We start from the raw sequence: 15139 nt of genomic DNA, 5'->3' as shown, positions 1-15139 counted from the left end.
TGAAACTCCCAATTTAAGGCTTTTTAACTCTGAAACTCCAATTTAAGGCTTTTTAAGAGCTTTTAATAGCAGAGAGAATTAAATATGAACTATTTTGCAATTGAAATCCTTCAATCAGAATATAGGTCTGTGTGACTGGGCTGATTTCTCAGCTGAAAAACACAAAGAAACGCAGCCATTTTTAAGATTTCTGAATTTTACTGTAAACTTTAGGGACTTGAGTTTAGATTGGTTGATGATTTATGACATTTTCAGGATCTGTAGACACCCCATGTAAGTAACATATAGGTGTAGGCATCAGTGACTACCTGACAAAAACATTTGGGGGGGAAACCCAAGGGGGTAGCTCAGCTCAGAGCTCTGTTGGTGAAGCCAATGCGGAGGTGCCTTATATTATATTATACCTGCATTCTTTCGAATGGCCTGCAGGGGCGACTCCACTGGCTGCAGAAAGAAGTCCGATTGTATGGAAGTTAGGGCTGGGCGATAAAACGATAGCAATATCCATCGCGATAGACACGTGATCAATACAATCAAAAAATGGCTCGATAGAGCTGTTCGATAGACTGCATGAAAAAAAAACGCTTCTCCTCTGTGGCTCATAAACAGCCTATCATGTCCTTTGTTAATACAGTGTGCTACAAGTGACACGGAAACAGCCAATCATATACAGACAAACCCCGAGCGTGCACCCGCCCCAGCTCATAAACAGGGGAGAAGATGTTGAGGAAATTGTCAATAAAAGGGACACAGAAAGCAGAACCCCGTTGTCTCTAATGGCTCAATTCCACCACATTTTACAGCCCTGCACAGCCCGTCACCACTCGGCTCTACTTGCTTCAACCCGATGGACGTTCTGCTTCGACCGCCCTTCATCTGCCCCCGCCCACACCTGGTCGTCACAGCGACCGCATATCTGCCCTCCACCCATGTTCTGAAATAGGCTATAACATAACGTTACAATTAAATCCATACACAGAACTTTTAAACTGTTTATGAAATACTGGTGCCTCTAAATTACCTACAGTGTGTGTGTGTGTGTGTGTGTGTGTGTGTGTGTGTGTGTGTGAGAGAGAGAGAGAGAGAGAGAGCAGTGCTGGCATGATCACAGTCCTTGATCCTGGCCTGAGCAGCCAGCTCATAGCATCACAGCATGTTGGGCGGGTGTTACAGTGTACATGGGCAAAAGTGACAATCGACCAGGAGAATGGATATCACTTTGTTGTTAGTCAAAACTCACAAGCGCTGCACGAGGGACGGGCGCGAGGGACGGGGGTTGCGCTAGAGTGAAGCCTCTACCCCCGCGGCCTCTCACCAGGCAAAACCGCGGCTTCACCAGGCGCCGACGCAGCACTAACTACACAAGCGCTTCAGAGCAGCGGACTTTTGGACAATTGAAACCACCGCGCCGATTTTATTTCACCAGAGGCGAAGGCAGCAAAACAAAAGACTGATAGAAAAGCATAATAGAAGAGAAAAGAAGGTAAACTGGTATGCAGCGCTGCATTGACAGTAGGATATAGAGAGTAAACACGATTCTGCCTGACCAATCAGTCGCCTACACGTCACGGTATGGACCCGGGTTGGCAGAATAGAACCCCGACGAGGCAGGTACTAAAAGTAGCCCAGCTCAGCCCCAAATCAAACCGAGCTGGGCCGGTTTATACCGGTGGGATGAGACCAAAAGTCGAGTCGAGCGGAGCGGGACCGCGCTACTAGCTGCGGTGGGATTGGGCCATAAATGTTACAAAGAATTCAATGTGAGTGAGTTTCAATTCATGTTAACGTAAATTGACAGCGTGTAGGGCTGGCACGGAACGCGGTTCCGAACCGTTGCATTTAAACGTTGCATTTAACGTTTAACGCTAAGTGTATGAGAACGCCTGCAGCGCAGCCAGACACAGACAGGCATCATCATGGTGAGCCCAAGTACGAGCCGACAAGCAGCTGAATTGGAAAAGCCTCCCGCATCATTTACATCAGCTGTATGGGAACATTTTGGCTTCCCTGTCAAATATGACGACGGAAAACAAGAGTGGTGGACAGAACCGCTACGGTATGTCGGCATTGTGGCATGAGAACGCCATAAATAAATAAATCGATTTTGAATCGTAATTCGAGTTAATTAGTTAGGACGATGTTAAAAACATGAAAATCGTCAAATTGATTTTCACTTTAACTATGGTAAGTATGGTACGGCGGCTATCTCTCTCCCTTCTCCTCGTCCCTTCTGCCTTCTGTAAAGTCTCTCTGAAGGCTGTGGCTCCTGGCTACTAAAGACACACACACACACACGCGCACACTTTTCACAAACACATTATCACCGGACGGTGAAATGTTGCCTTTAGGACACATAACACGTGGGGCCACCGAGTAGCTTAACGTTAAGTAGCTGCAACGTTATGTTTCCAGACTCACCGATATTGGCTCCTAGTATGCAGTAGGGATGGGCATCGAATTTTGAATTTTCGAATAATCGTTGTTATTATCAAGGTCGACTTTTATTATTGAAATTCGAAATTCGTTTTTTGAAAAAAAAAAAAAAGAAAAAAAAAAAAGAATTGTGAGTGAAATGTTGCATTGTCTCCCCTGATTCTAAGAATAGTCGAATCGCTTGGTTTGAGCAAGTAAAACAATTTTTATAAGCAACCTCTCCCTCTTCATGGGATTTCATCCGCCATTCATTTTTCCATAAACCTTGCTTAAAATGCTTATAAAAATTGTTTTACTTGCTCAAACCAAGCAATTCGACTATACTTAGAATCAGGGGAGAGAATGCAACATTTCACTCACATAATTTTATTTATTTTTTTTCAACATTTTTTTTTTTTTTTCGAATTTCGATTAAAAGTCAACTTTGGCCAGCGAATTTTGAATAGTGTTTTTGCTAGAAATGCCCATCCCTAGTATGCAGTTACCCACATACCCGTGTCAAGTGACTGCAGGTTAGCAAGCAACAGCCAGGAAGTTAGGCATAGCAGCGCCACGCTAAAACAGGAAGTTGGGTTGCTCTGCCTTCAGAGTAAAGCATAAATTGTGTCACATAAGAAAAAAATATTTTTTGAGCTGTGCAGGGCAAAAAAATGGTTAGAGAAGTACAATAGTATTAAAAAATCGAATCGAAATCGAAAATCTAATTTTGAGAGAAAAATGATGAGATTTTTTATTTATTTTTTGCTCATCCGAAAAATCCGTGATCCGTGGCTCAAAATCCATCACACGATCCGAACCGTGGGTTTTCTGATCCGTGCCAGGCTGCCAGCCCTAACCGTGTTAAGCCCGCAGTCTTGTGCAACCAGGACATTAACGTTACTGTGTAGACTAACGTTACTGTTACACCAATTTCACAAATGCGGACATCTCCAACATTACTTTGTGGAATGCGGGGGAGATCATTCACTGAATCGTCTAACGTTAAACAACCCTGAAACATTACCAAACGTTTTTTGTTTGAGAATGCTGGCAACGCTAGGCTATGTCATCAAAATAAAACGTCACCATGTCTGTAAATTACTGCTTGCACTCAGTCGGTATATATGACAGTGTTAGCATTACAATTATTACTAGGGATGTCACAATATATCGTCCCACAATATATCGCAATATCAAAACGTGACAATATGTATCGTTGAGATGAAATCTCATATTGTGAGAAAAAGAAGCTGAACATGGTGGCACTGATCTGCATCTGATTGCATGCTCCCTCTCCTTTTGATTGCTTTGTTTGAACAGACGAGGGACGTTACAGACACAGAGGATGAAAATTACTGAAATTAGCGTGGAGGATGCCCCCTCAACTTACAAATCGATCGCAAAAAAATATCGTATCGTATCGTTATCGTGAACCCAATATCGTGTATCGTATCGTGAGTGTATCGTGACACCCCTAATTATTACCTGTTACTGATTTTATTTTATTAATTCATGCTTGCAGTGAAGCCAGGGCCCCACTGAAAAGCTGCAGAACTACAATTCAAACAACAAGACAATTACTAAATATAAAAAGATAGGCTACATACAAAACAATTACAGGGTTAAGAATATTTCAGGGCAGCAAGGACAGGTAGCAGTCATGGTAGCCATGCTGTGTTATCTGTGCGGCCAACTAAAGAGTCTCATTATATAGTGGAACTGCAGTATGCAGAGTTGAGTTTCTCAGCCTGTTGGTCTTGGCCTTGGGTTCAGCCAGCTGTGTGCCTTGAAAATAAGATGGTTCAAAATAAAGTGGTTAAATGCAAACCACTCTTCTGATGTTTTTTTATTAATAAAAACGGGTTATTACAAATTATCAATAATTATCGATATCGACTGATATGAAATATTTTATATCGATATACTTTTTTGCTATATTGCCCAGCCCTAATGGAAGTCAATGGGAAAATGACCCTACTTCTCACTTGATTTATGGCCTCAGTAAACACTTTCCTAATGAGTTAATGGTGTCAAAGTCTTCTTCAATACAGCATGAAGTTCATTTCCTAAATTAGGATCCCATTTGGTGTCAAATAGATGATACGGCAGACGATGTTTTGGGGTGTGATTGACAGGTCGCCTGTCCACTGATCACTCAGCTCGCCGATCACAGACCAATACTAACCCGCGCTGCAGCTCTTCTCAAATTTACATCTCTTCTGGCTCCAAATAACCAAGATGGCGCCGGTGAAAATGCTAACCCCAAGGCTTCAAAATGGGAGTCCAAAAACCAATGGGTGATGTCACGGTAGCTACATTCATATCTATTAACACTTTCAGTGCCAAGGCCCTTGGGCAAAAGGTTGCTTGCTGTGCCACATAGGCCGCAATGCATTTTAAAACAGTCATATAATTTTTTTAATAATTACTATGTAAACACTGAACACGCACAAATAACGATGAGACTCTCTTCTATCACCTGCAAAAAAAAGTTTATTGATCCCATTTTCCGTTCTTTAGTTATGAGCCGGAGAAGATAGCTTGATTGAAGCAAAAACATCCCTTTTTTTCTACGAGCTGAGATAATGAGCCTTTTGTGAAATTAAACATTTCAAGCACATCACTGACTCTGAAGCTAATTTTCTGATGTCTGGGTCTGTCTGGGTGAAGTGTATGCTGCTCTCATGGATGTAGGCTGCTCTGCGTGCTCCCCCCCCCCCCCCCCCTCAACTGCACACGCCTCCTGGGTGTGTCTTATGTGTCTGGTGGCTCTCAGTCTCTGCTGAGTTTGCTGCGCACACACAGTGAATGGTGCGCGACATTCAGCTTTTTGGTTCCGCGTGTGTTTGTCACGGGCTGGCATGCTTCCAGTTCGGAATAATAAGGCTGATTATGTGAATGTGCTGTTGCAGCGTACATGGAGGTGCTCAGTTGTGACAGCGGATGCTGCTGCTGGGGGCACAGCTGGCGTTGTGCCCGTTTATGGAGGCACGTCGATGCATACGGACGGATGCGATGCGATTTCCTCATTTTCCCCAGTGACTATTTCTGTGTGTTTGGCTCCTTTTTCTCTGATCAGGAGAGTGCTGTCGCCACCTAATGGGTTTGTAAAATAGGTTATCGACCTCCAATAGCTACAATATTGTTAGAGGCGACGTAAGAAGCTTAGATCGACACCCCCCCGTCAAAAAAAACAATTTGGAGTTATGACGCCATTTGGCGTCGCTGGCACTGTACGGTAAATTTCTAATGACGCCATATGGCGTCGCTGGCACTGAACGTGTTAAGGGCAGTTTAGAGTCCAGCCATTTATGGTCGTTGCGACCGACCATGATCACATTCCATCGTCGGTGATAACGACAAGTGTTTATACTTCCAGCGACGGGCGATATGCCATCGTTGTGATGAAGTTGCGACCATCGTCAAGACCTCATCTGGATTCAACTTTGACCCCCTCGTTGGCTCCGTTGTCATGACAACCACACTTTTTTTCTCTCCTAACGCAATTTCTGAAGCCACTAGTTAGCTAGCTAGTTGAATTAACAATGATAATAATAATATAAACAAAATTAAATAAACAATAAACAAAACAACATAAAAACATACAAACAATAAAATTAAATAAACAAAGATCACATATTTGTGGAAAACTTAATAAACACAATGACACCGGGCAGATTATAAAGATGCTGTTAAAAAGGCAAATGCCTGGAAAGAGGACATTCTCAACACAGAGAGTAAGTAACAGCTAACACATCGTTAGCATGGATAATCATACAGCATGTTAACAAGCAGATAAACAGTTTTGTAATGTTGCAATCAAAACGGTAACGTTATACCTTGACTGGCTAGCTTCTCTGTCTGTCCGTCCAGCATTAATCCATGTGAAAATATAACGCATCCTGCTCTGCGCATCTGCGATGCGTTCTCCTATCGCCTGGGTGTTTATACTTTTTACGAGCGTCAGCATCCAAAATCAGCGTCAAGCGATTCTGGAAAGGTCGTCATGTTCAGCGATGCCCGTCGGGCAATGATAAATCGCTGGACTCTAAACTGCCCTTCATATGGTCTATTATACTGGGGGGAAAACTGAATAGTCACTGGGGTTTTTTGCCATGAAAACGGTCAAATTTCAAAAAATATTTGGGGTATTGCCATTAAAAAAACATTGGTCAAACCATATTTACCTCTAATGACTCCTTTCCACAAATCTCTCTGTGTTTTGATCATGAGTATTACAGGATCTAGCTGAGAGCATGGTGACTCACTATGTGAGGGCAGTCCCTGGTGTCGATCAGGACCTGGTAGTAGGTGTGGGTCTTCCCCTTCACCTCCTTGGAGCCGTGGGCTCCTGGGGGCTCTGGTTTGCTGGGAGAAGGAAGCAAGAGAGACGCCAGGATCTGTTATACAAATCTAACCCAGGAACCAAGCTGAGCAGGCCCTGCTTGGTGCAGTCTGTAAGAGAGGGGGGTTTACCTGTCGGAGATGGGAGGGGTGATATCTCTGTCGTAGAGTCGGGCATGCCAGGGGAACAAGACGATGCCTCTGTAGCCAAACACACTGTGGAGGAACAGCTGAGGACAGCAAAACAAAGAGAAACATATATAATCCTACAAGGATTTTTCCTGTCAGATAAGACACAACATAGGCTCTAGGGCTGTCACTTTTTCCCAAAATAAAGTTCGAACGAACTTTAATTGCCCGAAAATTTGTTCGAATATATTCGAAGTTTTTTGGTTAATAATTTTTTTTTTTTTTTTTTTCAGTCCAGGCCACCGGGCATCAGCCCGACGTGTTAGCTTGGACGCTCACAACACTGCCTCACAAACTTGGCTGCATCCAACTCGAGACAACTTTTCAGACCCTGGAGACAATCTTTCTCAGAAGAGACTAAGGGCCTGTGTCCACCTAGCGTCTTTTCATCAGCTCCAGCGTCTATTTTCAATTGTTTCCAATGGGGGGAGAGCGTATGCGAGCGCACACGGACGTCTAGAGAAAGTGCGCTGCGTCCAGCGTATATTTTCGGCGTTTTTGTGCGCCCGGCTCCCAGCGCTCCCAGCTGAAAATATTTTAACTTTTCAGAAAGACGCTGGTGTCGGCTGCTCCTTTTCTGGTAACTAATCATATGGAAAAACTATCGCAACAGAGACAGAACGGCTCAATTGTGGGAGCAGATCGGCTAGACACTTAATATTTCTGGTGAGTGTTGTGCTTAGGGATGTCGAAATTCATAATTTTTCTTGACCGACAACCGACACTCATTAGCCGACAACTGTCGGTTAACCGAGAAGATTAAAATGCACTATTTTACTGTCTGTGCCCCATTAAACCTTAGGCCTACCAAATGCTTGATTTTTTTTCAGTAGAAAGCGTTTATTTTTACATCTACAAGCAGAAAAAAACACATTAACAAAACGAGAAGACAAGTTAAATCCTCCAGCCATCTAAACAAAAACATTCCTCGGATATGCTATGATAGGAGCTGCACGCATTTGCAGAAGGGGGAAATACGGAGGGAAAAAACCCATACTCACGCTCACAATTCTTAAATGAATTATCTTACTGCATGTGTCGTAAATAGTCTAATAAAACCAGCAGAAACTAATTTTAAAAGCTCAGAACGAAACGTGTCGCTAATTGAACGAATTTCCACTTTGAATAGCACATCAAGACACCGCCCCAAGCCTTCACGCTGCAGGGCGCACTGACGAAGCGCTTATTGCTCTCTCCTTCTGACATTCTCACTAATTCAACAGTGGTTTACCTGCTTTTGAGATCTGCAAAAAAATAGTTTGCTTCTCTCTCCACGCTTCTCCCTCTCTCTCTTTATCTGCGACGAGGGCTGTAGGTGGCTATTATGCGCTCTGTGTCCGGCTGCACGACATGACGAGTGCAGCAAGTCCGCACGCTGACAGCTGTCAGCATTGCGGGACTCGGGAGGATGAACAAATGAGGCAGGCTGTCCAAACTTTTTACCAATCTAATATGAGATGCAGAGAAATAATTATATATTAATAGCCGATGTGTTTAGAAGAGCATTCTCACTCTTGCTGTAATCGTTGTGGGATTATTACACCTGAGAGACAGACAGACCCGGAGAGAACTCAATTTACGGTAAAAGTGTGGATTCCTCAGTGAATCGATGTGGAAGACGCAACTTGTTTTGAAACGCGTCATTGAAAGTAACCTCATGGTCTCATGACAGCGGCTGGAACACAGAAGGAGCATGACTGACTGGCTCGCTGTAGTCTGCACAGGGCAGGGCGTCTTCTCCCGTCTGGTCAAAGCAGAGGGGGGGCGGGGGTGTGGCGCATGTGTGGAGCTGAGTTTATCACAGAGCACATCTCGCACGCGGGGGGAGAGGCGGACAGTGCACACTGCTTTTGCATTGGAAAAGCCTTTCTCTAAATGAATGTTGTTCTGGCAGTGGCAGGAGATTTTAATTCCTATATAATGCTGCTACAGCAACTACTTAGGCTAGTTAACATTGTTGCTTACCGCGAAGGAGGGAAAAAAAACACCATATTGGCAACACGTTGTATGCCAATTTAATATGCAAATTAACCGTTTGACCGACACGCTTAACCGACCAATGACGTTGTCGGCGGTTAACCGGTTAACGGTTAACCGTCGACATCCCTAGTTGTGCTTACTGCTTTTAATAGCGTAGCCTACCTGTGTTGTTAGCTTGCTAGCTGTCAGCTATCAAGCTGAACTAACGTTACTTGCAGACTGCTTCCTTGTATATTGTGCGCTGGGATCAGCGTTCCTGACATGGGATTAACATTACCAGCAAGCAGCAGTTGGTTAATTTTGGTTCATAAAAAATAATAATAATAATAATAATAATAATAATAATAATAAATATAGCCGCAAGCGGCGATGCGGGGTCCAAGCTTCCGGTGACTTGGGGGGTGTATGTCAGATAATATAGACACTGAATTGCACATTTAGTCAGAGTTGGTATGTGCACAAGTGCACAAAGTTTGGTTGAGATTTGGTGACCTGACCGGGTTCAAGCAGTAGTAGCAGTAGTAATAGTAGTGTTAGTGTATATGTGTGTAAGTGTGTATATATGTGTGTGTATATGTGTGAGTATATGTGTGTGTGTGTGTGTGTGTGTGTGTATGTGTATATGTGTGTGTGTGTGTGTGTGTGTGTGTATGTGTGTGTGTGTGTGTGTGTGGCGTGTGTGTGTGTGTGTATAGGTGTATATGTGTGTGCATGTGTGTGTGTGTGTGTGTGTGTGTGTGTGTGTGTGTGTGTGTGTGCATGTGTGTGTGTGTGTGTGTGTGTGTGTGTGTGTGCGCAATGTTATGTAGAGGAAGGATGACATCATAGATGACATCATAGATGACATCATAGATGACATCATCAGTGATGTCACAAGACTGTCATCGGTGATGACATAGTGTCAAAGTTTAAACATTTATCATTTCAAGACGGTTTCACGTATCCAAATTCTTTGTAAATCTTTAGATCAGGGAAGTCCAGAGATGACACAGAAAAAGTTTGGGCTCATTCGGGCAAATGGCCTAGGACGAGTTTGTTTATCAAAAGTTTAAACATTTATCATTTCAAGACGGTTGCACGTATCCAAATTCTTTATACAATTTTAGATCAGGGAAGTCCAGAGATGACACACAAAAAGTTTGGGCTTATTCGGGCAAATGGCCTAGGACGAGTTCGTTTTTTTTTTTTTTGAGAAAGTCCAATATGGCGGAACATCTAGCAGACTTAAATGGGCGTGGTCTATATGGATAGATGCGTATTGATCCAGGGAATCCAGCAGATGTGGAATTTTGATTCTACGCCTCACGGTTCAGCAGTTATGGGTCAATACACAAAAGCGTCTGTTATAGCGCCACCATCTGGCCAATATGGCTAATTTTTTGTCTCTGAGTAGTGGGGCACATTTCCAACCTATGTGCAAGGTCTGGCTACTGAAGCCCTTACAGTTTTTGACGTGCATGCTGTTTTAGGGCGGAATAATAATAATAATAATAATAATAAACGGAACAGATACAATAGGGATCCACGCACTTCGTGCTTGGACCCCTAATAATAATAATAATAATAATAATAATAATAATAATTAAAAAAAATAAAAAAAAATCGAACAGTCAATTTACATATCGAACACGAACCCCTCCCCCACATTCGAAGTTGCATTCGAATTTTGAATGAAAAGTGACAGCCCTAATAGGCTCTAGTCTATATGTATAGGATTATAATAACTTAACATAGGATCAAAAGTGCTTTAATGTTTGAAGTGTTCTAGAATAACAATAAACAGGGTGAAACAGACTAAGGTGGAAAACATGCTACAATGTGAAAGCCTGTGCTGTATGCACCGAGGGCTACTCCGCAGCTAGCGTGCCTGCCGGCGCAGGTGAGCCTCAGGTGAGCCTGTCCTGCGCCGGAGCAGGTGAGCCTGCAGGTGCAGGTGAGTCTGCCGGCGCAGCTGCAGGTGAGCCTGTCCTGCGCCGGTGCAGGTGAGCCTGCCGGCGCAGCTGCAGGTGAGCCTGTCCTGCGCAGGTGAGCCTGTCCTGCGCCGGCGCAGGTGGTGTGCAGCTCTCTGAAAATGTGACTTGGCGCAGCTGACGTGAACTGAACAGTGCAAGTATAATATAATGTACAGTGTTTCCTAGGGGTGGGAATCACCAGATGCCCACGATACGATACTGAAACGATACTTGAGTCACGATACGATAGTATTGCGATACTGCGATATTTTCGATATTGCGATATATCGATATTGCGATATATTGAATATTGCGATATTTCGATATATTGCGATTTCTTACTTTTTCAACTGCAAATGATGTCCCCTAAGGAAAACTTTGTCAACATGTGGTTTATATAAGAACAATTTTTCAGTCTGTACATCTGACTTCAACCATTTTATTGCAGCAACATTGTCAAGTAGACAGACCAACAACTTTCATAAAGTCATGTCATAGTTGCATGCACCTGACAAACTGAACTGTTTGTTACAGTCTACTTACAGTCCACCTTAACTGGATGTGTGTGTGGACTACTGTACTTATGTAGTTTTTGCAACTTCACTTCACTTACACAAAACATTTTGTGCAGCCCATTCAGTAACTGGGGAATTTGTAAATGACTGTTATGACAAAACTGTTACTGTTAAAACAAAATGAAAATATGCTACCGTTTGTTTACTGCTGGCCTTGGAACTAAAGTTTATAGTAGCCCGGTGGCCTGGCATGGCCTGCAAAAAAAAAAAAATTTTTTTTTTTTTTTTTTTTTTTTTTTTGCAATATCGATATTTGGCGTCCAAATATCGATACGATATCGTCAGGCAAAATATCGCGATACTGTGGTGTATCGATTTTTTCCCCCACCCCTAGTGTTTCCCCTACCATTCTAGAGGCCTGGCAGCCCGCCAGGCCAAAGGTGCCCCCGCCAAGCCAGAAAAACAATTGCAACAAACTTTTTTTTTTTCCCTGCTCCCCCCCAAATTTCAATAAACCTTTATGGCATATTATTACAATACAACAACAACAACAATCATTCAAAACAATAAGCATTTTGCTTTTAGGAGCATCGTGCCAGCGTACGGCGCCGTTCCAAAATGTGTCAACGTGTGTCGTTGCCTGGGAAACGCACATCCCATAATACAACTGTTCGCATCGCATCCCATAATAGTATGATGATACTTGGGATGCCATTGCGAACATAGATGCGAACAGGTTAGCTAAAAGTTTAGCGTGGCAAGCGAGGGCCCCACCGTTGCGGTCGGGGTACATTTCGAAATCCCTCCAGGCCTGAACAATTGTCTAAGGGAAACTTGATGTAGATGGGGGGATAACAGGAGAGAGTGAAAGCTATTAGCTGCACTACATTCTCTCCTTTGGCGAACTACTTGTCATTGAAATCATAGTGAAATCACACTATTGACTAATTTTGCTTGGGACTCCCCTGCGAGCGCTCATCATATGAGTCTAGCTGCAGGTGGAGGCTGATGTTGGAGCATGTTTCCAGCTTCAAGCAGCAAACATTCATACAGTCGTATGAAAAACAAAAGTGTGTTGTAGCCCCATTCAGAATCAATGAGGATCAAACTGATCTAAACAACTTCCTCATGAGGAGAAAGAGCCGTAGCCGCTAGCGCCCTCCTGTGGAGGAACAGTGTGTGTTGTGTTAATGTGTGTTACTGTGTTAGTGTGTGTTCATGTCCGTCTTACCTGTCCGGTTTCATATTTACCATGCTGTTTCACAGCCTCAAACACTCCCACCGTCTCCAACACCTTCCCTTCAGGCCTGCTCCTGCCAAAGACAGGCAACCCCATTACAAACTGGACACTGTGTGTGTGTGTGTGTGCGTGTGTGTGTGTGTGTGTGTGTGTGTGTGCGCGTGTGTTAGGGTCCTTACACATCAAGAGCGATGCGAATATACGGCACGAAATTGCGATGCGAGTTTTGACCCACCTGTCAATCACAGCCACAGATGTGTACACGTTGGAAGCAAATTTCTGACAAATCGACCGTCGTTCGAAAAAATAAACACCGCAATAACGCTCGGCGAAACTTCGCCATTGGTATGCACGGTTGCATTGACTGATATAGGTTCGGAAAATATTATTGACTTGCGAGTTAATCGCACGGAAAAAACGCTCCCGATGTGTAAGGACCTTTTGACATGCAAAATATCGGCATGTCATCAGTAATGAGGATAAAGTAAAATTAAATATTGGCTCCTGCTGATAAAAGTATGCTGTATTTATGCCTAAATGCTCGATGCTTGACTACATGTTACAGAAATAAAAAAAACTCATGTTTTACAGAACCTCAGTTTAGGGATGTCGAAAATCATAATTTTCCTTGACCGACAACCGACACTCATTAGCCGACAACTCTACCGAGAAGATTAAAATGCGCTATTTTACTGTCTGTGCCCCATTAAACCATTAGGCCTACCAAATGCTTGATTTTTTTTCAGTAGAAAGCGTTTATTTTTACATCTACAAGCAGAAAAAAACACATTAACAAAACGAGAAAACAAGTTGAATCCTCCAGCCATCTAAACAAAAACATTCGTCAGATAGGCTATGATAGGAGCTGCACGCATTTGCAGAAGGGGGAAATACGGAGGGAAAAAACCCATACTCACGCTCACAATTCTGAAATGAATTATCTTACTGCATGTGTCGTAAATAGTCTAATAAAACCAGCAGAAACTAATTTTAAAAGCTCAGAACGAAACGTGTCGCTAATTGAACGAATTTCCACTTTGAATAGCACATCACGACACCGCCCCAAGCCTTCACGCTGCAGGGCGCACTGACAAAGCGCTTATTGCTCTCTCCTCCTTCTGACATTCTCACTAATTCAACAGTGGTTTACCTGCTTTTGAGATCTGCAAAAAAATAGTTTGCTTCCCTCTCCACGCTTCTCCCTCTCTCTCTTTATCTGCGACGAGGGCTGTAGGTGGCTATTATGCGCTCTGTGTCCGGCTGCACGACATGACGAGTGCAGCAAGTCCGCACGCTGACAGCTGTCAGCATTGCGGGACTCGGGAGGATGAACAAATGAGGCAGACTGTCCAAACTTTTTACCGATCTAATATGAGATGCAGAGAAATAATTATATATTAATAGCCGATGTGTTTAGAAGAGCATTCTCACTCTTGCTGTAATCGTTGTGGGATTATTACACCTGAGAGACAGACAGACCCGGAGAGAACTCAATTTACGGTAAAAGTGTGGATTCCTCAGTGAATCGATGTGGAAGACGTAGCTTGTTTTGAAACGCGTCATTGAAAGTAACCTCATGGTCTCATGACAGCAGCTGGAACACAGAAGGAGCATGACTGACTGGCTCGCTGTAGTCTGCACAGGGCAGGGCGTCTTCTCCCGTCTGGTCAAAGCAGAGGGGAGGCGGGGGTGTGGAGCATGTGTGTGGAGCTGAGTTTATCACAGAGCACATCTCGCACGCGGGGGGAGAGGCGGACAGTGCACACTGCTTTTCCATTTGGAAAAGCCTTTCTCTAAATGAATGTTGTTCTGGCAGTGGCAGGAGCTTTTAATTCCTATATAATGCTGCTACAGTAACTACTTAGGCTACGTTAACATTGTTGCTAATATCGCGAAGGAGGGGAAAAAAACACCATATTGGCAACACGTTGTATGCCAATTTAATATGCAAATTAACCGTTTGACCGACATGCTTAACCGACCAATGACGTTGTCGGCGGTTAACCGGTTAACGGTTAACCTTCGACATCCCTACCTCAGTTACCTAAGTTGAAGTAGTTTTCTTATTTAGTGAATGTGTACATTTTGAAGAACATTGTATTCATGTCTGCATTTGCCAGTGGGGCATCGTGATAACAGCAGGTATAATGATGTGTTAATTCCACTACAGGAGAGACTTGATGTTCTCTGAAATGAGGTGGGGAAAATGTGCGCATATACAGTATATATATACTGTATATATATACTGTATATATATTAGGGATGGGCATCGAATTTCGAATTTTCGAATAATCGTTGTTATTATCAAGGTCGACTTTTATTATTGAAATTCAAAATTCGAAAAAAAAAAAAAAAAAAAAAAAAAAAAAAAAAATAGTGAAATGTTGCATTGTCTCCCCTGATTCTAAGTATAGTCAAATCGCTTGGTTTGAGCAAGTAAAACAATTTTTATAAGCATTTTAAGCAAGGTTTATGGAAAAATGAATGGCGGATGAAATCCCATGAAG

At 43.1% G+C, this 15139-nt stretch overlaps 1 protein-coding gene across 2 annotated transcripts in view; it reads right to left on the bottom strand.

The window, feature by feature from the left end:
- The window catches only part of poldip2 (polymerase (DNA-directed), delta interacting protein 2), a gene marked incomplete at its 5' end in the record, with an annotated part of 43424 nt that overhangs the window by 21154 nt on the left and 7131 nt on the right, over window positions 1–15139 (bottom strand). For both annotated transcript variants that reach the window (XM_083637188.1, XM_083637189.1), the window contains 3 exons: window positions 6681–6780; window positions 6889–6986; window positions 12624–12699. In XM_083637188.1, the coding sequence (XP_083493314.1) occupies window positions 6681–6780; window positions 6889–6986; window positions 12624–12699 (274 nt within the window). The remainder of the gene's footprint in view (window positions 1–6680; window positions 6781–6888; window positions 6987–12623; window positions 12700–15139) is intronic.

The sequence above is a fragment of the Poromitra crassiceps genome, assembly GCF_964638095.1.
Source record: "Poromitra crassiceps genome assembly, chromosome: 5".
Taxonomy (NCBI): Eukaryota; Metazoa; Chordata; class Actinopteri; order Beryciformes; family Melamphaidae; genus Poromitra; species Poromitra crassiceps.
Note: the sequence above shows the minus strand (reverse complement) of the source record. Positions and strands in the feature narration are given on the sequence as shown.